Here is a 21,303-nt window from a genome sequence, read left to right on the forward strand (position 1 = left end):
GTAACCTTGATGCTCTGACTAATCAAGAACCTATCAATCTGCACTTTCAATGTACTCAATGGCTTGGCCTTTTATTATTTGGTAGGTTTCAATGTGATTCCCCCTCATCCTTCTAAATTCAAGTGAGCACAGGCCTTGTACATTAACCCTTTAATTTCCAGGATCAGTCTTGTAAACCTGCTCGTACCCTTTCCAATGCCAGCAATTCTTTTGGATAAGGGGCCCAAAACTGCTCACAGTATTCCAGATGTGGTCTGACCAATGCCTTATGAAGCCTCAGCATTACAGCCTTGCTGTTATATTCCAGTCCTCTGAAATGAATGGTAACGTTGCATTTACCTTTTTTATTACTCTCTTCTGACCTGTGAGTGGCCCTAAACTCAGTCAGCTCCATCGTGGGCACTAGCCTCCCCAGCGTTGAAGACACCTTCAAATGGTGATGCCTCAAAAAAGGCAACATCCATCACCCAGGACCCCACATCACTTAGGACATGCCTTCTTCTCATTGGCACCATCAGCGAGGAGGTAAAGATACCTAAAGACACATGCTTAACGTTTTAGGAACAGCGTCTTCCCTCTGCCGTCAGTTTCTGTGCGGTCAATGAACCCATGAACACTACCTCACTAATTTATTTTGTATATATACAGTACATTGAATGTTACACTGCCTGATGAATTGGCTGTAAAATGCTTCAGGAAGTCACAAGGTGATCAAAGTGCTAAATAACCAACACTTTCCCTGTGTTTTTACAGGTTCTGCACCTAATGAACAAGATGAATTTACCGTCTCCATTTGGTCCCATCACTGCTCGTCCTCCAATGGTAATGAGAGCTTACAGCAATCAGCAGTTTTCCCATTTTGCCCTCAGCCTCATGTACACCCTGCAGAGAGGGGGGATCTCAGAGTTGCGTTTACATGGTGACACTCCCCTCAGAGCGGAGTGGGGTGTGGTGAGGAAATGTGGGGTGTATTGGGGTTTGGGATGGCCCCTGGGGGAGCAGCATGTTCTTCAGGCATCCACAAAAGAGAGATGAGGGACAGGAGCAGCAGTTGGCTGTCAACCTCCACTACTCACATCATCCAAACCTAGCAGCAGGTGGGACGGTGAAATCTCTGCACCGGTGGCCCAGTGAGTAGAGATGCTACCTCAAGGCTCCCGAGACCCAGCTTCCATCACCACTTATGGGGCTGTCCGTGTGCAGTTCGTACGTTCTCCATGTGACTTGTGGGTTTCCCTGCTGGCTGTTCCTGTTCCCTTACACATCCCAAGGACGTACGGGTTGGTGGTTACTTGGTCACCAGTGTGTGGGTGAGGGGTGGAATCTGGAGGGAAATCAGATCAATGTAGGATTGGTGTCAATGGATAGTTGATGGTCAGCATGCACTCAATGGGTCAAAAGTCCTGTCTCTGTGCTGTTTGACTCTATGACTCCGCTGAACCAGCAGAACCATGAGTTCAAATCCAGTTAATTTAGTAAATTGTGAACAACAGCCTGCTCCATGGTGACCATCATAGAAACATACAGCACAATACAGGTCCTTCGGCCCACAAAGCTGTCCAAACATGTCCTTACCTTAGAACTACCTAGGCTTACCCATAGCCCTCTATTTTTCTGAGCTCCAGGTATCCATCCAGGAGTCTCTTAAAAGACCCTATGGTTTCTACCTCCACCACCGTCGCCAGCAGCCCATTCCACGCACTCACCACTCTCTCCGTTTAAAAAAAACTTACCCCTGACATCTCCATTGTACCTACTTCCAAGCACCTTAAAACTATGCTCTGTCGTGCTCGCCATTTCAGCCCTGGGAAAAAGCCTCTGACTATCCACACGATCAATGCCCCTCATTATCTTGTACACCTCTATCTGGTCACTTCTCATCCTCTGTTGCTCCAAGGAGAAAAGGCCGAGTTCTCATATTCTATTCTCATAAGGCACGCTCCCCAATCCAGGCAACATCCTTGTAAATTTCCTCTGCACCTTTCTATGGTTTCCACATCCTTCCTGTAGTGAGATGACCAGAACTGATCACAGTACTCCAAGTGATATCTGACCAGGGTCCTATATAGCTGCAACATTACCTCTCGGCTCTTAAACTCAATCCCACAATTGATGAAGGCCAATGCACCGTATTCCTTCTTAACCATAGAGTCAACTTGCATAGCAGCATTGAGTGTCCTATGGACTCGGACCCCAAGATCCCTCTGATCCTCCACACTGCCAAGAGTCTTACCATTAATGCTATATTCTGCCATCATATTTGACTTACCAAAATGAACCACCTCACGCTTATCTGGGCTGAACTCCATCTGCCACTTCTCAGCCCAGTTTTGCATCCTATCAATGTCCCGCTGTAACCTCTGACAGCCCTCCACACTATCCACAACACCTCCAACCTTTGTGTCAACAGCAAACTTACTAACCCATCCCTCCACTTCCTCATCCAGGTCACAAAATCACAAAGAGCAGCGGTCCCAGAACAGATCCCTGAGGTACACCACTGGTCACCGGCTTCCATGCAGAATATGACCTGACTGCAACTACTCTTTGCCCTCTGGGCAAGCCAGTTCTGGATCCACAAAGCAATGTCCCCTTGGATCCCATGCCTCCTTACTTTCTCGATAAGCCTTGCATGGGGTACCCTATCAAATGCCTTGCTGAAATCCATATACACTACATCTACTGTTCTTCCTTCATCAATGTGTTTAATCCCATACTCAAAAAATTCAATCAGGCTCGTAAGGCACAACCTGCTTTTGACAAAGCCATGCTGACTATTCCTAGTCATAGTATGCCTCTCCAAATGTTCATAAATCCTGCTTCTCAGGATCTTCTCCATCAGCTTACCAACCACTGAAGTAAGACTCACTGGTCTATAATTTCCTGGGCTATCCTTACTCCCTTTCTTGAATAAGGGAACAACATCCGCAACCCTCCAATCTTCTGGAACCTCTCCCGTCCTCATTGATGATGCAAAGATCATCATCAGAGGCTCAGCAATCTCCTCCCTCGCCTCCCACAGTAGCCTGGGGTACATCTCATCCGGTCCCAGTGACTTATCCAACTTGATGCTTTCCAAAAGTTCCAGCACATCCTCTTCCTTAATATCTACATGCTCAAGCTTTTTAGTCTGCTGCAAGTCATCCCTGCAATCTCCAAGATTATTTTCCGTATTGAATACTGAATCAAAGTATTTATTAAGTACCTCTGCCATTTCCTCTGGTTCCATACACACATTTCTACTGTCACACTTGATTGGTCCTATTCTCTCATGTCTTATCCTCTTGCTCTTCACATACTTGTAGAATGCCTTGCGGTTTTCCTTAATCCTGTCCGCCAAGGCCTTCTCTTGGCCCCTTCTGGCTCTCCTTATTTCAATCTTAAGCTCATTCCTGCTGGCCTTATAATCTTCTAGATCTCTATCATTACCTAATTTTTTGAACCTTTCGTAAGCTCTCTTTTTCTTCTTGACTAGATTTACAACAGTCTTTGTACACCGCGGTTCCTGTACCCTGCTATCCTTTCCCATGTCTCATTGGAATGTACCTATGCAGAACTCCATGCAAATATCCCCTGAACATTTGCCACACTTCTTCCATACATTTCCCTGAGAACATCTGTTTCCAATTTATGCTTCCAAGTTCCAAGTTATGATATTATCAGATTCAAGTTCAGATTTAATTGTCATCCAACCATATGAATGAATACAGTCAAACTAGATAACGTTTCTCTGGGGCCAAGGTACAAACCACAGAGCTAACAGCCACACACAGTTCATACCGAACATACAGCAGAAAAACATACATGACCAAACTAATGTACAAAAATTCTAGTCCAAGTCCCTGAGTGTCATGGCCTGAATATTGATGGTGCGTGAGATGTTGTCCTGAAGTCAGGTTCCGCAAGTAGTTCCTTCTCACTCACTTGTGCAGCCAGAGATGTGCGTAATTTAGCTTGTCTTCCACCGAACAAACACTGGACAACAGCACTGACAGGAGGAGCATGGCACGCAGCCAGCTTGTTACTGAACACACCTGGTTCACCAGGGTCTACGACAGTCTGTGTTTGAGGGTACAGTTCCACAGTCAGGTGGCTGAGCTAATTGCCCCTTTAGGCATGTACACCTTTTTGGGGTGTTCCAGTGCACTCCCATGCCTTGGGCGAGGGAATGCATTGTAGACCCCAGGTTAGGCCATCCAAAGGTAAATTACGTTCTGGAGGAGGTGCCCTCTGGGTATCTCAGCTTATCTCAACATCCTCTCCACATCCACTTTATCGAGGTCTTTCAACATTTCAGTAGGTTTCAATGAGATCCCTCCCCCCATCCTTATGAATTCCAGTGAGTGCAGACTTAAAGCCTTCAAACGCTCCTCATATGACAAGCCTTTCAATCCAGAATCATTTTCGTGAACTTCCTTTAAACCTTTTCCGATGTCAGCACATCTTTTCTTAAATAAGGATCCAAAAACTCACAGTACTCTTGCCACAAGCCTCACCAGTGATTTATAAAGCCTCAACATTACATCCTTGCTTTTATATTCAAGTCCTCTCGAGTGAATGCTAACATCGCATTTGCCTTCCTTACCACAGACTCAACCTGCAAATTAACTTCCATGGACTCCTGCTCAAGGACTCCCAAGTCTCTTTTTACCTCCGATTTTGAATTTTCTCTCAATTTAGAAAATAGTCTACACTTTTATTTCTTCAACCAAAGGCCATGACCATACACTTCCCAACACTCCAGATGCTTCACCCATTCTCCTAATCTGTCTAAATCCTTCTGTAGCCTCTCTGCTTCCTCAACACTACCTGTCCCTCCATCTTTCTTTGAATCATCTGCAAACTTGGCCATACAGCTGTCAATTCCCATAGTTCAATGTAACTCTGGCTAATCTGCCTCAGGCCTCATCTCCCCTTCTGTGCCAGTTGCCCATCGCCTCAGTACCCTAGTCTTTCAAACATTTCTGTCCCTTAACCTTGTCCTTCTAATTCAGCACCCACAGCTCTGCTAATTCCAGACATTCACCGCCATGTCAGAAAGGATTTTTATCTATCTTGGGTTTAAATGACACCCACCCCCAGTTGTATACTTATGTCCCCTGGTTTCAGACTCTCGTAGCATCGTAGTATCGTAGCATCCCTGTCAATGCCTCTCAAGATCATGTTACGCAATAGTTTTCTAAACTTCATGGAAGTAAGTAAGTTTGAAGGTTGGTGGTGTTGTGGATAGCATAGAAAACTGGCAATGAATACAGTATCATGTAGACCAGCTGCAGATATGGATGGAGAAATGGCAGATGGAGTTTAACCCAGGCAAATGTGAAGGGTTGCACCTTGGTAAGTCAAATGTAGAGAGACAGTACACTGTTAACAACAAGACCTTTACCCTTAACAGTGTTAATGAGCAGAGGGATATGGGCAACACACACACAATCCTGGAGAATCTCAGCAAGCCTGGCAGCATCCATGGACATCTGGGAATAATAGCTCCATATTCTTCAACACCAAACTGATCTCTCTAAAGGCCAATATGCCACATACTGGACTACCTGTTAACCTTTTGTGAATCCTGCACATTCCTTCTGAACTTCCAACATTTATGTAGAACGCAATACAGACCCTTTGGCCAAGAGTGTTGTACTGACCCTTTAATCAACTCTATGATCGATCTGCCCTTCCCACCCACATAGCCCTTCATTTTTCCATCATCCATGTGACTTTCTAAGAGCCTTGTAAATGTCCCAAACCTATCAGCCTCTACCTCCATCCTGACAGTGTGTTCTACTTCTGACATCCTCCCTATCCATCAATCAGTTTAAAATTATGCCCCTTTGTATTAGCCATTTCAGCCCTCTCAGCCCTGGGAAAATGTCTCTGGCTGCCCAATATATCAATGCCTCTTATCTTGTTCAACTCTATCAAGTCTTCTCCTATCCTCCTTCATTCCAAAGTGAAAAGCCTAAGCTCTCACAACCTATCCTCGTAAGACATTCTCAATCTCCCAACAAATGAAGGCCAACACACCAAACGTCTTCTGAATCACCTGATCAACTTGCACGGGCCAACATCCTGGGCCAAAGGACCTGAAATGTACCATGTGTTCAGACCCAAGAATGACTGATTGTTGCTGTGAGAAGAGTGTTGAAGCTTCTGGAAGTCTGTTTGGATGAACTGCCATTTTCCTAAGTGTGTCAGGCTGCAAAAGTTCATCAGTGCTCAAGCACTGGTTCTCCCACTGTTTGAACTTGCTGATTAATTAAATGTTGTGTAATTATCTTTTCCAGTATGAGGAATACTTCCCCACGCCTCCACCCATGCCTCCCCTACCTCCGGAGGAACCCCCAATTTCCGAGGAGGAGATGGATGTTTCCAGTGAGGAGGAGTCAGAGTATGAGAGTGGGAGCGAAGAAGACAAGGAAAGGTGCGTAAATGATGCTGTGTGGACTGCATGTCCAGTGGCCAAGGGCCTGTTACGCTGGAACATTCCCTGTCAGGAGTGTGTCAGAGGCTGAATAAGCAGGGTTAGTTGTCTTTGTGCTTATAAGAGGCTAAAGGGAAACTTGATAGAACTAAACGAAATCATGGAGTTACACGGTATATAGTAGGTAAGTCATCTCGATGATAGGGTAGGTAGTAAGGAAGTCATTTTATTGATACGGTTGGATCGGGTGGGTAGGAGGGAAATCATCTCGTTGATAGGGTTGGATAGGGTAGATAGGAGGGATGTTGTCTTGTTGATAATGTTTGGATAGGGTAGGTGTTAGGGAACTCTTCTCATAGATGGGGTTAGAGGGAAACTGTGGTCATGATGGTGTTGGATAGAGTAGGTTGTAGGGAAGTAGTCATCATGATAGTGTTGGATGGGGTAAGTCATAGGGAAGTTGTCTGAAAAGCTTCGGATGGGGTACATGGTAAATGATGCTGTGTGGACATTGTCTCAATAGGGTTGAATAGGGTGTGTAGTAGGGAAGTCGTCTCAATGATAGGGTTCGATTGGGCAGATGGTCTTTGGTTGTCTGTTGAAATCCGATGACGACGTCCAGTCCTTTAACGGTGAGACCTTTGATGACTATACAGTCCTGTCTTGGACTCACAAGCTCTATTGCGGGTGGGACATGTATATGTAGTAGTGGTGGCAATCATAGCTGCATTTCTCCTGACTCCCTTCTGCTGTCTTCTGGTTGTTCTTTCCATCTCCAGAATACGAACCCCGTCCCTACACAGCTCTCGCCAAGCGGAACGGTCAGCAGCAACATCCTCCAGGTCCTCGGGTCTGATCTTGCACTTCCTTAAAGCCTTCTTCATCTGATCCTTATAGCGCTTCTTTGGCCCTCCAGCTGAGAGTCAACCATGATGTAGTTGACCGTATAACACTCTGCAGGGTGGCCGACATGGGAGCATCCTTATCACGTGCCCCAGCCACTGCAGCTGGCGCTGGGCGATCATGGCTTCAATACTCCTGCATTTGGTTTTTACAAGAATTTCAGTGTGAGGCACCCGCTCACGCCAGGTAATTCCCAGGATGTGCTGGAGGCAGCTTATGTGGAAGCGCTCCAAGGACTTGATGTGACGGCTGTAGGTTACCCAAGCTTCACAGCTATAAAGGAGGGTGGTGACACAGACCGCTTGGTATACGGCGACCTTTGTGAAGGGACGAAGGCTCCTGTTCTGAAAGACTCTACGCTGAAGTCTCCCAAAGGCAGCTGATGCCTGTTTAATGTGCCTCTGGATGTCGTTGTCAATGCCGCTATCCTCAGAGAGAATGCTCCCCAGATATTTGAAAGATGGCATTACTGACAGCTTTTCATCACCAACAGTGAAGGCAGGTAGAGTGGGTGGGACACTGGTACTCCATTGGCAAACCACTTCTGTCTCGGTGGTATTGACCAGCAGTCCCCAACCACCGGGCCGCGAGGAAGCGATATGATTTGGTCAGCTGCACCTTTCCTCATTCCCTGTCACGGCCACTGATCAGCCATTACGTGTACGAGGTCATGACCCGCGCGTCATCCGTGTCAGGGCGGGAAGGCGATCAACTCCTCGAGCTTGCAAATGACGACGGGCTGAAAAGTATGTTTGACATAACATCTCTGCCAGCATTCTGGATCAAAGTCAAGGCTGAATATCCTGAGATAGCCACGAAAGCACTGAAAATGTTGCTTTCATTTCCAACATTTTTCTGCGAAGCGGAGTTTTCTGCAATGAATGCAACGAAAACTAAACTGCGGAATAGACTGGACATCAGGAACCCCCTTCGAGTATCGCTGTCGCCCATCACCCCTCGATAGGACCGTGTTGTTGCAGGGAAACAAGCCCAGGGCTCCCACTGATTCAGCGATATTGGTGTGTTGCAATGATTTTATATATTCATACGGGGAAAATATGTGCTGTGCATTTAATATCCAAATATTACTTGAAATGTTATGATGCTATTGACTTATAAGTGACCTATATAACCATATAACAATTTCAGCATGGACAGGCCATCTCGGCCCTTTTAGTCCGTGCCGAACGCTACTCTCACCTAGTCCTGCCGACCTGCACTCAGCCCATAACCCTCCATTCCTTTCCTGTCCATATACCTGTCCAATTTTTCTTTAAATGATCACATCGAACCTGCCTATACCACTTCTACTGGAAGTTCGTTCAACACTTCAAGCTCCCCTGATAATTGACTTATCATTATATCCACGCGAGAAAAATATGCGCTGTGTGTTTAATATTAAATTCGTTAGATAAACCCTTTTAGAAACAAAATTGAGTGTATTACCCACTTATCACCTATATTCCGGTCATGATTAACACCCACCCCCACGAACAGAATCGGCAAAAAGGATTTGCTTTGGGGGGGGGGGGGGGCGGAATCGGCAGGTCACGATGCGCATGTGCATTGGTGCCCGCGCAAGACTTCATGGTCATTGTAGTCTTTTGGGTAAACAACGCATTTGACTGCTACTCTTGTTCGTTGGCAAGCCTCCCCCCCCCCCCCCCCCCCGGGTCGGCCAGTCCGCAAGAATATTGTCAATATTAAACCGGTCCGCAGTGCAAAAAAGGTTGGGAACCCCTGGTATTGACAGTCAGCCTCATCTTGCTGTACGCTCTCACCGCCACAGTAAGGACAGTCTGAAGATCCTCCAGAGTATGGGCCACAAAGAGCACAGTCGTCTGCATACTGCAGCTCCAGGACCTGCTCTCTACGGAGTTTGGTGGTTGCGTGGAGCCTCCTGATGTCAAAGAGGTTGCCATCTAATCTGACGTCCACTGCCACACTGCTGCTGTCTTCAATCTCGTTGTGGAGAAGCTTGGTAACACATAAGAGGAAGATGTTAACGAGCACTGGTGCTAGCACACACCCCTGCCTCACCCCTGTGCGTACAAGGAAGGGCTCGGACTCTTGTCCTCCTATGGTCACCCGAGCAGTCATCCCATTGTGGAACTGGTGGAGGATGTTAACAAATTTATTGGGACAGCCAAACCTGAAGAGCACATCGCATAAGAGCTCTCTTTCCATAGTGTCGAATGCTTTGGAGAGGTCAACAAAGGCCATAAACAGGTCCTGATGTTGCTCCCGTCACTTTTCCTGAAGCTGCTGGGCTGTGAAGATCATGTCGATTGTGCTTCTGTTCTTCCTAAATCCATACTGCGATTCAGGCAGCATTGACTCGGTGATGTTGCTGATGAGTCTCTGAAGCATCACCTTAGCCAGGACCTTTCCAGCAACAGAAAGGAGTGATATGCCCCTACTATTACCGCAGATGGCCTTGTCACCCTTGTTCTTATAAATGACAACGATATTTGCATTTCTCCATTGCTGTGGGATGTTCTCATCAGTCCAGGCCTTGGTGATGTACTGGTAGAGGGTGCGCATACACATGTACCCTCCGTTCTTCAGTAACTCAGCAGGGACATTGTCAGTGCCAGGGGATTTGTTGTTCTTGAGGGAATGGACAGCTGATAGAACCTCCTGGAAGGTCGGTGGTAGACTGAGGTTGTGGATAGGAGGAAGTTCAGGCAGTTTGTCCAGGATGGTCGGGTCTGCGTCAAAGTCCTGATTAAGCAGGGTGTTAAAATGCTCAGCCCACCTCAGCAGAATGGTATTCTGATTCTTCAGAAGTGTTCGACCATCTGCTGTTTTCAGGAGGGTAACACATCGATTTATTGGGCCGTAAATGGTTTTGACAGCATTGTAAAGATTATGCATGTCATTATTATCGGCAAAGGACTGGATTTCATGTGCCTTTTCAGTCCACCACTCATTTTGTATGGCCTGTACTGCCTTTTGCACTTTCTTCTGAGCTGCCTGCCAATGCTGCCTGATGCTGGTGGATGAAGGGTTGTCTAAAGTTGCCCCAATGTGCTTTGTGCATGGCCTTAAGCAAGTTGTGGATGGTGTCTGAGTTATCGTCAAACTAGTCTTGGTGGTTCCTGCTTTATAGGACCTCTGCCCCTTCCGTCTTCAGTCCTGACGAAGGGTTCTGGCTCGAAACGTCGACTCATCGTTTCCACGGATGCTGCCAGACCTGCTGAGTTCCCCCAGCGTGTTGCGAGTGTTGTCCTGCTCTTATAGCCGATGGATTGGGCTGCTACCTCATGGAGCACAGAGCTGATACAGGTCCACTATTGTTCCATGGTCTTTTCTGAGCTCAGGCAAGGTTCCAGCTCCCTTAGTTGCTCAACTAGGATGCGTCGAAACTCATTTCTTCCTTCTGTGTTTCTCAGGCGGTTGCAATTTAGTCGCTTTTTATTGGGTTTTTGCAGCCGCAAGGGAGGACACACTTTCATATGGCTTGGCCACAATCATACGGTGATCAGTCTAACACTCTGCGCCTCTCATGGCACGGGTGAAGAGAACATCCTTGATGTCACTACGTCTCACAATGATGAAGTCAATCATGTGCCAAAGTTTAGAGTGAGGGTGCATCCACAGGGTCTTATATTTTGCCTTCTGCTGGAAGATGGTGTTGGTTATGGTAAGGTAATGCTCAGAGCAAAGAGTAAGTAGCCTCATGCCGTTTGCATTCACCTTGCCAATACCACGCCTACCTAGCACTCCACTCCATATCCTGTTGTTCTGTCCCACCCTAGCGTTGAAGTCCCCAAGCAAAAGGATCTTATCATTCTTAGGGATCCGGCAAAGAGCTTCATCCAGTGTCTGATAAAAGCATGCCTTGGCCCCATTCTCAGATGGCAAAGTTGGTGCATGGGCACTGAGAAGCATGGCATAACGTTTCTTTGCTAGGTGGATACGGAGGGTTATTAGTCTTTCACTAATGCCAACAGGTGTTTCTGCGAGACTTGGTAGAAAGGATGTGGATTTTGAAGTTGGTTAACTCTTCTTCAATTTGTGCTAGCCATTCATTGATTCAATTTAAAATTGTACATTGTTATCATTTGACAAAGGAGAGATTTTCTAAAATCTTATTAGAAAAGATAGTCATTGTGATAGATGTAAAACTGAGATAGCTACACTGACACATATGTTTTGGTCTTGTTCTATATTGGAACTGTTCTGGAAGTCGGTTTTTTTCAACAATTTCTAAAGCACTTAAAATTAATCTACAACCTAATAAATTAACAGTGCTTTTGGAATAATTCCTCAAAATATTCATGGTATTTCTGTGTCTGACCAACATGTTATTGCATTTGTTACATTGATAGCTAGGAGGGCCATTTTGTTGAAGTGGAAGGATACATCGGCTCCCACTTTGTCACAATGGTTCTCTCAAGTGATGCTATGTCTTAGTTTGGAGAAAATTAGAAGTCGAACTTTTGAACCTTTATTTGATTTTGAGAAAAGATGGGGCTCATTTGCTCGTTATTATCATTTGAACTAATTGATATAATTTTTCCATGATCTAATTGTAAATTTTTTAGTATATTTTCTTTTCTTCCTGGCGGTTTGATGTTTATTTTTGGAAGCTTTTTGTATGACACATGACTCCGGGGTTGTACACCTAATGGGTCCTTTATTTTTCTCACTTTCTGCTTAGTAGGTTTTTTTTGTTATCACAAATTTTTTTTCAATCTTTAAGATAATGTCTTTTTTGAGACATTGTAAGTGTTGTTACTTCAATGTACTCATGTTATTTTTTCTGTATAATATAACAAGAAAAAGATTTGAAAAGAAAGAAAGGAAGTCTGCTTGATAAGGTTGGATGTGGTAGCCGGTAGGGAAGTTGTCTCATTAATTGGGGTAGATGGTAGGGATGTCATCTTGATAGTGTTGGATAGGATAGGTAGTAGGGAAGTCGCCTCGTTGATAGGATTGGATAGGGAGTTAGGGAGATCGGGAGATCATCGTCTCATTGCTGCAGCTCTACTCTCCTGTCCAGCAGACACATGGATCCCAATCAGTGAGACCTGAGACAGTGTTTACCCACACACATCTCCACTCCCCTGTCTAACGCACATCACTGTCGTTCAGTGAGACCTGAGACAGTGTTTACCCACACACATCTCCACTCCCCTGTCTAACGCACATCACTGTCGTTCAGTGAGACCTGAGACAGTGTTTACCCACACACATCTCCACGCCCCTGTCTAACGCACATCACTGTCGTTCAGTGAGACCTGAGACAGTGTTTACCCACACACATCTCCACTCCCCTGTCTAACGCACATCACTCTCGTTCAGTGAGACCTGAGACAGTGTTTACCCACACACATCTCCACTCCCCTGTCTAACGCACATCACTCTCGTTCAGTGAGACCTGAGACAGTGTTTACCCACACACATCTCCACTCCCCTGTCTAACGCACATCACTCTCGTTCAGTGAGACCTGAGACAGTGTTTACCCACACACATCTCCACTCCCCTGTCTAACGCACATCACTGTCGTTCAGTGAGACCTGAGACAGTGTTTACCCACACACATCTCCACTCCCCTGTCTAACGCACATCACTGTCGTTCAGTGAGACCTGAGACAGTGTTTACCCACACACATCTCCACTCCCCTGTCTAACGCACATCACTGTCGTTCAGTGAGACCTGAGACAGTGTTTACCCACACACATCTCCACTCCCCTGTCTAACGCACATCACTCTCGTTCAGTGAGACCTGAGACAGTGTTTACCCACACACATCTCCACTCCCCTGTCTAACGCACATCACTGTCGTTCAGTGAGACCTGAGACAGTGTTTACCCACACACATCTCCACTCCCCTGTCTAACGCACATCACTGTCGTTCAGTGAGACCTGAGACAGTGTTTACCCACACACATCTCCACTCCCCTGTCTTAACACACATCACTCTCGTTCAGTGAGACCTGAGACAGTGTTTAGTCACACAGGACTCCACTCTCGTGTGAACAAACACATCGATCTCAATCACTGAGACCACAGACACAGTGTTTATCCACACGTGACTCTGCTGTCTTGTCCAGCAACTATTGATCTCAATCAGTGAGACCTCAAGACACAGTGTTTGCCCACACACAACTCTACTCTGCTGTCCAAGAAACATGCCAATCTCAGTCAGTGAGACCACAGACGGTGTTTACCCACACACCCTGATGTTGTTACACCAGGCTGTTGTTTTACTCATTGCAATCAGCTGAGTAGATCTCAGTTCCCCTGTGGTTCAAGGGCCCTCTGATTAATGTTTAACGCACATGTGTGGAACTGTTTGTAAAGTACCACTCCAAACACAGGATACACTCCTCACAAGCAGCAGAATGCAGTCTAACGCAGCCAAACTATGACACAGGCCGTGCAGGTTGATAGGGTGGTTAAGAAGGCATACGGTGTGTAGGTCGTCATTAGTCAGGGGATTGAATTGAAAAGCTACAAGGTGATGTTGTAGCTCTATAAAATTGGTTAGAACACACCTGGAATATTGTGTTCAGTTCTAGTCACCTCATTAGACCATAGGACTAACCTACTGCAAATTTTTGAGGAAATTACAAGCAGGGTCGACAAGGGCGATGCAGTAGATATGACGTACTTGAATTTTCAGATGGCCTTTGATAAGGTGCCACACATGAGTCTGCTCAGCAAGTTAAAAGCCCGTGGAATTACAGGGAAGTTACTAGCATCGGTGGAGCATTGACTGATCAGCAGACAACAGAGAGTGGGAATAAAGGAATCTATTCTGGTTGGCTGTCGGTTACCAGTGGAGTTCCACAGGGATCGGCGTTGGGACCGCTGCTTTTTACAATGTATGTCAATGATTTAGACTCTGGGATTAATGGATTTGTGGCTAAATTTGCTGATAATACAAAGATAGGTGGGGGGGGTTGGGTAGTTTTGAGGAAACAGCCTGCAGACAGACTTAGATAGTTCAGGGGAATGGGCAAAGAAGTGGCAAATGAAATACAATGTTGAAAAGTGTATGCTCTTTAGTGGAAGAAATAAACAGGCAGACAATTATTTAGATGGGGAGAGAATTCAAAATGCAGAGATGCAAAGGGACTTGGGAGGTTAACCTCCAGGTTGAGTCGGTGGTGAAGAAGGCGAATGCAATGTTGGTAAGAATAAAAGAGCAGGGATGTGATGTTGAGGCTCTATAAGGCACTCGTGGGACCACACTTAGAGTAATGTGTGCAGTTTTGGGCTCCTTATTTTAGAAAGGATATACTGACATTAGAGAGGGTTCAGAGAAGATTCACAAGAATGATTCCAGAAATGAAAGGGTTACCGTATGAGGAACATCTGGCAGCTCCTGTGCTGTATTCCCTGGAGTTCAGGAGAATGGGTGGGGGAGGGGGGGGGGATCTCATAGAAACATTCTGAATGTTAAAAGGCCTGAACAGGTTAGACATGGCAAAGTTATTTCCCATGATATATCTCGCTCAACAATGTTCCTCATATGATAACCCTTTCATTCCTGGAATCATCCTTGTGAACCTACTGTGGACCCTCTCCAATACCAGCACATCTTTTCTAAGATGAGGGGCCCAAAACTATTCACAATACTGAAGGTGAGGCCACACCAGTGCCTTAAAAAGCCTCAGCATCACATCCTTGCTCTTATATTCCGACTCAACCTTCAGGGTGTTCTGCACAAGGACTCCCAAGTCCCTTTGCATCTCAGATTCTTGGATTTTCTCCCCATTTAGAAAATAGTCTGCACATTTATTTCTACTACCAAAGTGCATGACCATGCATTTTCCAACATTGTATTTCATTTGCCATTTTCTTTCCCATTCTCCAAATCTGTGTAAGTCCTTCTGCATCCTTCCGGTTTCCTCAACACTACCTGCCCCTCCACCAGTCTGCATCATCTAAATCATTTATATACAGCATAAAAAGAAGCAGTCCCGACATCGACCCCTGCAGAACACCATTAGTCACTGACAGCCAACCAGAAGAGGATCGTTTCTTCCTACTCGCTGCCTCCTACCATTCAGCCCATGTTCGAACCATGTTAGTGCATGTTCTCCTGTAGTATCATGGGCTTTTAACTTGGTAAGCAGCCTCATGTGCGGCACTTGTCAAAGGTTTTCCTGAAGTCCAACATCCACTGCATCGCCTTTACCTGTCCTACTTGCAATCTCCTCATTATAGGAAGGATGTGGAATATTCAGGGAGCGTGCAGAGGAGATTCACCAGGGTGCTACCACGATTAGAGAACAGGTTTTACGAGGAAAGGTTGAACAAGCTAAGTCTTTTCTCTTTACAGCGAAGGAGGATGAGAAGTGACTTGATAGAGGTGTGTAATATGATAGGAGGGATAGATTGAGTGGACAGCCAGAGACTTTTTCCTAAGGTGATAATGACTAAGGGGACATAGTTTTAAGGTGATTGGAGGAAAGTATGGGGGGAATGTCAGAGGTAAGTTTTTCTACAGAGTGCTGAGTGAGTGGAACACGCTACCAGATGTGATGGTAGAGGCAGATACATTAAGGACATTTAAGAGACTCCTGGATAGACACATTGATGATTGAAAAATGGAGCTTTTTGTAGGGGGGAAGGAATAGATTGATCTTGGAGTAGGTTAGAAGGTCTGAACATTTAAGAGAAATTTGGAGAGGTACCTGGATGGGAGGGATATGAAGGGCTATAGTCTGGGTGCAAGTCAATGGGACTAGGCAGATGAATGGTTCAGTATTGACTTGTTGGGCTGAAGGGCCTGTGTCTGTGCTCAAGTGTCCTATGACTCTATAAACTTGTTGGAGTTCAGGAAGAACGAGGAGGCATCTCATTTAAACGTATTAAATATTGGAAGTCCTCTATAGAATGGATATGGAGAGGATGTTTCTTATAGTGGGGGAGTCTAGGACCAGAGGGCTCAGCCTCCAAATAGAGGAATAGAAACATAGAAAATAGGTGCAGGAGTAGGCCAATCGGCCCTTCGAGCCTGCACCGCCATTTATTATGATCATGGCTGATCATCCAACTCAGACCGCCCCAGCCTTCCCTCCATACCCCCTGACCCCCGTAGCCACAAGGGCCATATCTAACTCCCTCTTAAATATAGCCAATGAACTGGCCTCAACTGTTTCCTGTGGCAGAGAATTCCACAGATTCACCACTCTCTGTGTGAAGAAGTTTTTCCTAATCTCAGTCCTAAAAGGTTTCCCCTCTATCCTCAAACTGTGACCCCTCGTTCTGGACTTCGCAACATCGGGAACAATCTTCCTGCATCTAGCCTGTCCAATCCCTTTAGGATCTTATACGTTTCAATCAGATCCCCCCTCAATCTTCTAAATTCCAACGAGTACAAACCCAGTTCATCCATTCTTTCTTCATATGAAAGTCCTGCCATCCCAGGAATCAATCTGGTGAACCTTCTCTGTACTCCCTCTATGGCAAGGATGTCTTTCCTCAGATTAGGGGACCAAAACTGCACACAATACTCCAGGTGCGGTCTCACCAAGGCCTTGTACAACTGCAGTAGTACCTCCCTGCTCCTGTACTCGAATCCTCTCGCTATAAATGCCAGCATACCATTCGCCTTTTTCACCGCCTGCTGTACCTGCATGCCCACTTTCAATGACTGGTGTATAATGACACCCAGGTCACGTTGCACCTCCCCTTTTCCTAATCGGCCACCATTCAGATAATAATCTGTTTTCCTATTTTTGCCACCAAAGTGGATAACTTCACATTTATCCACATTAAATTGCATCTGCCATGAATTTGCCCACTCACCCAACCTATCCAAGTCACCCTGCATCCTCTTAGCATCCTCCTCACAGCTAACACTGCCACCCAGCTTCGTGTCATCCGCAAACTTGGAGATGCTGCATTTAATTTCCTCATCCAAGTCATTAATATATATTGTAAACAACTGGGGTCCCAGCACTGAGCCTTGCGGTACCCCACTAGTCACCGCCTGCCATTCTGAAAAGGTCCCGTTTATTCCCACTCTTTGCTTCCTGTCTGCTAACCAACTCTCCACCCACACCAATACCTTACCCCCAATACCGTGTGCTTTAAGTTTGCACACTAATCTCCTGTGTGGTACCTTGTCAAAAGCCTTCTGAAAATCCAAATATACCACATCCACTGGTTCTCCCCTATCCACTTTACTAGTTACATCCTCAAAAAATTCTATGAGATTCGTCAGATATGATTTTCCTTTCACAAAACCATGCTGACTTTGTCCGATCATTTCACCACTTTCCAAATGTGCTGTTATCACATCCTTGATAACTGACTCCAGCAGTTTCCCCACCACCGACGTTAGGCTAACCGGTCTATAATTCCCCGGTTTCTCTCTCCCTCCTTTTTTAAAAAGTGGAGTTACATTAGCCACCCTCCAATCCTCAGGAACTAGTCCAGAATCTAACGAGTTTTGAAAAATTATCACTAATGCATCCACTATTTCTTGGGCTACTTCCTTAAGCACCCTGGGATGCAGACCATCTGGCCCTGGGGATTTATCTGCCTTCAATCCCTTCAATTTACCTAACACCACTTCCCTACTAACATGTATTTCGCTCAGTTCCTCCATCTCACTGGACCCTCTGTCCCCTACTATTTCTGGAAGATTATTTATGTCCTCCTTAGTGAAGACAGAACCAAAGTAATTATTCAATTGGTCTGCCATGTCCTTGCTCCCCATAATCAACTCACCTGTTTCTGCCTGCAGGGGACCTACATTTGTCTTTACCAGTCTTTTCCTTTTTACATATCTATGAAAGCTTTTACGGTCCGTTTTTATGTTGCCTGCCAGTTTTCTCTCATAATCTTTTTTCCCCTTCCTAATTAAGCCCTTTGTCCTCCTCTGCTGAACTCTGAATTTCTCCCAGTCCTCAGGTGAGCCACTTTCTCTGGCTAATTTGTATGCTGCTTCTTTGGAATTGATACTATCCCTAATTTCTCTTGTCAGCCACGGGTGCAGTACCTTCCTTGATTTATTCTTTTGCCAAACAGGGATGAACATTTGTTGCAGTTCATCCATGCAACCTTTAAATGCTTGCCATTGCATATCCACCGTCAATCCTTTAAGTGTCATTTGCCAGTCTATCTTAGCTAATTCACGTCTCATACCTTCAAAGTTACCCCTCTTTAAGTTCAGAACCTTTGTTTCTGAATTAACTATGTCACTCTCCATCTTAATGAAGAATTCCACCATATTATGGTCACTCTTTCCCAAGGGGCCTCTCACGACAAGATTGCTAATTAACCCTTCCTCATTGCTCAAAACCCAGTCCAGAATAGCCTGCTCTCTAGTCGGTTCCTGGACATGTTGGTTCAAAAAACCATCCCGCATACATTCCAAGAAATCCTCTTCCTCAGCAGCTTTACCAATTTGGTTCACCCAATCTACATGTAGATTGAAGTCACCCATTATAACTGCTGTTCCTTTATTGCACGCATTTCTAATTTCCTGTTTAATACCATCTCCGACCTCACTACTACTGTTAGGAGGCCTGTACACAACTCCCACCAGCGTCTTCTGCCCCTTAGTATTACGCAGCTCTACCCATATCGATTCCACATCTTCCCGGCTTATGTCCTTCCTTTCTATTGCATTAATCTCTTCTTTAACCAGCAATGCCACCCCACCTCCCCTTCCTTCATGTCTATCCCTCCTGAATATTGAATATCCCTGAACGTTGAGCTCCTATCCCTGGTCACCCTGGAGCCATGTCTCTGTGATCCCAACTATATCATAATCATTAATAACAATCTGCGCTTTCAATTCATCCACCTTATTACGAATGCTCCTCGCATTGACACACAAAGCCTTCAGGCGCTCTTTTACAACTCTCTTAGCCCTTATACAATTATGCTGAAAAGTGGCCCTTTTTAATGCTTGCCCTGGATTTGTCGGCCTGCCACCTTTACTTTTCTCCATAGTACTTTTTGTTTCTACCCTCACTTTACACCCCTCTGCCTCTCTGCACTGGTTCCCATCCCCCTGTAGTGAACTAACCTCCTCACGCCTAGCCTCTTTAATTTGATTCCCACCCCCCAACCATTCTAGTTTAAAGTCACCTCAGTAGCCCTCGCTAATCTCCCTGCCAGGATATTGGTCCCCCTAGGATTCAAGTGCAACCCGTCCTTTTTGTACAGGTCACGCCTGCGCCAAAAGAGGTCCCAATGATCCAAAAACTTGAATCCCTGCCCCCTGCTCCAATCCCTCAGCCACGCATTTATCCTCCACCTCATCGCATTCCTACTCTCACTGTCGCGTGGCACAGGCAGTAATCCCGAGATTACTACCTTTGCGGTCCTTTTTCTCAACTCCCTTCCTAGCTCCCCATATTCTCCTTTCAGGACCTCATCCCTTTTCCTACCTATGTCATTGGTACCTATATGTACCACGACCTCTGGCTCCTCACCCTCCCACTTCAGGATATCTTGGACACGATCAGAAATATCCCGGACCCTGGCACCAGGGAGGCAAACTACCATCCGGGTCTCTGGACTGCGTCCACAGAATCGCCTATCTGACCCCCTTACTATCGAGTCCCCTATCACAACTGCCCTCCTCTTCCTTGCCCTACCCTTCTGAGCTACAGGGCCGGACTCTGTGCCGGAGGCATGGCCACTGTCGCTTCTCCCGGTTAAGCTGTCCCCCCCCAACAGTACTCAAACAGGAGTACCTGTTGTTAAGGGGCACAGCCACCGGGGTACTCCCTATTACCTGACCTTTCCCCTTCCCCCTCCTAACCGTGACCCACTTGTCTGCCTCCCGTGGCCCCGGCGTGACCACCTGCCTGCAGCTCCTCTCTATCACCTCCTCACTCTCCCTGACCAGACGAGGGTCATCGAGCTGCAGCTCCAGTTCTGTAACGCGGTCCCTAAGGAGCTGCATCTCGATGCACTTGGCGCATTACGAATGTTCCTATAAAACAGAGATCAGGTATTTCTTTAGCCAGAGGGTGCTGGAGCTGTGGAATTCATTGCCTCAAACAGCTGTGCAGGTCAAGTATAGGGTATATTTAAATCAGAAGTTGATGTGTTCTTGATTAGTAAGGACGTCAAAGGTTATGGGGAGAACGCAGGAAAATAGGGTTGAGAGGGGTAATAAATCAAGCATGATGGAATGGTGAAGTGGACTTGATATTTCGAATGGCCTAAATTTTGTTCCTTTGACTTTGGTCTTCTCGTTCAGGGCACCTATTCGCAGTCTCGCCCTCTACCCCACCTAATGCCTTCCCCAGCCTCAGACTGGCTGGTCTCCCTGATGTTCCTACTCTCAGCCCACTGTCTAAGACTTGGGTTCTCCGTGTTCTGCAGGATGGTCCGACTGATGGGGTTAGCAACACAGCCTCCCAGGCAGCCACAGAAGAGGAAACGGGCGTCACTCCGGAAACGGCCCAGGCTAAAGGATCTGATCAGCGTGACAAAAGTGACTTCCCAGAGGTGAGAGCATGATAAGCAGGCTGTGGGCTGCGTTAGAGAATCGATCTACCCACTGGCTCACTACTTCTCCTGGTTCACTTATCCTTGCTCCAACCTCTTCTCTGACATCTGAGATCAATTTCCCCAGACTTCTGATCTCGAGCAGATACCAGTTCATCACCAAAGAGTCCTGGCACATTGTGCTATCTAATAGCAGAGTTCCCCGTTTATCCCAGCCCCTCGTGGTGAGCATTCCTTGCAGAAATACAACTAATCTCTCTGCTCCATCCCTCCCCCATTGCCTTGCAATGTCAATACTGATCCAACATCTATGAAGGCCACGACTGAATCTGCACCCCTCACGTCCTTAGGGAATCTCTGCTCACCCACTCTCCTGTCCAGCCCACGACTCAGTCTGCATTCCCCGTTTGCCCACTTGCTTTCTCTGCCAGTAACTCCTCAATCTGGCTTATAGAGTCCTATGACTTAGAAACAGGCCCTTCGGCCTAACTCATCCATACTGGTTAAGTTCCCATGTACTGGTCTGTTCCAGTTCCC

At 46.2% G+C, this 21,303-nt stretch overlaps 1 protein-coding gene across 2 annotated transcripts in view; it reads left to right on the forward strand.

Moving 5' to 3' along the window:
* Positions 1 to 21,303, forward strand: part of rnpc3 (RNA-binding region (RNP1, RRM) containing 3) — a 65,107-nt gene that overhangs the window by 23,575 nt on the left and 20,229 nt on the right. For both annotated transcript variants that reach the window (XM_072273250.1, XM_072273251.1), the window contains exons 7-9: positions 754 to 822; positions 6,285 to 6,421; positions 20,641 to 20,766. In XM_072273250.1, the coding sequence (XP_072129351.1) occupies positions 754 to 822; positions 6,285 to 6,421; positions 20,641 to 20,766 (332 nt within the window). The remainder of the gene's footprint in view (positions 1 to 753; positions 823 to 6,284; positions 6,422 to 20,640; positions 20,767 to 21,303) is intronic.

This window comes from Mobula birostris, chromosome 12 (assembly GCF_030028105.1).
Source record: "Mobula birostris isolate sMobBir1 chromosome 12, sMobBir1.hap1, whole genome shotgun sequence".
In the NCBI taxonomy this organism is placed as follows: domain Eukaryota; kingdom Metazoa; phylum Chordata; class Chondrichthyes; order Myliobatiformes; family Myliobatidae; genus Mobula; species Mobula birostris.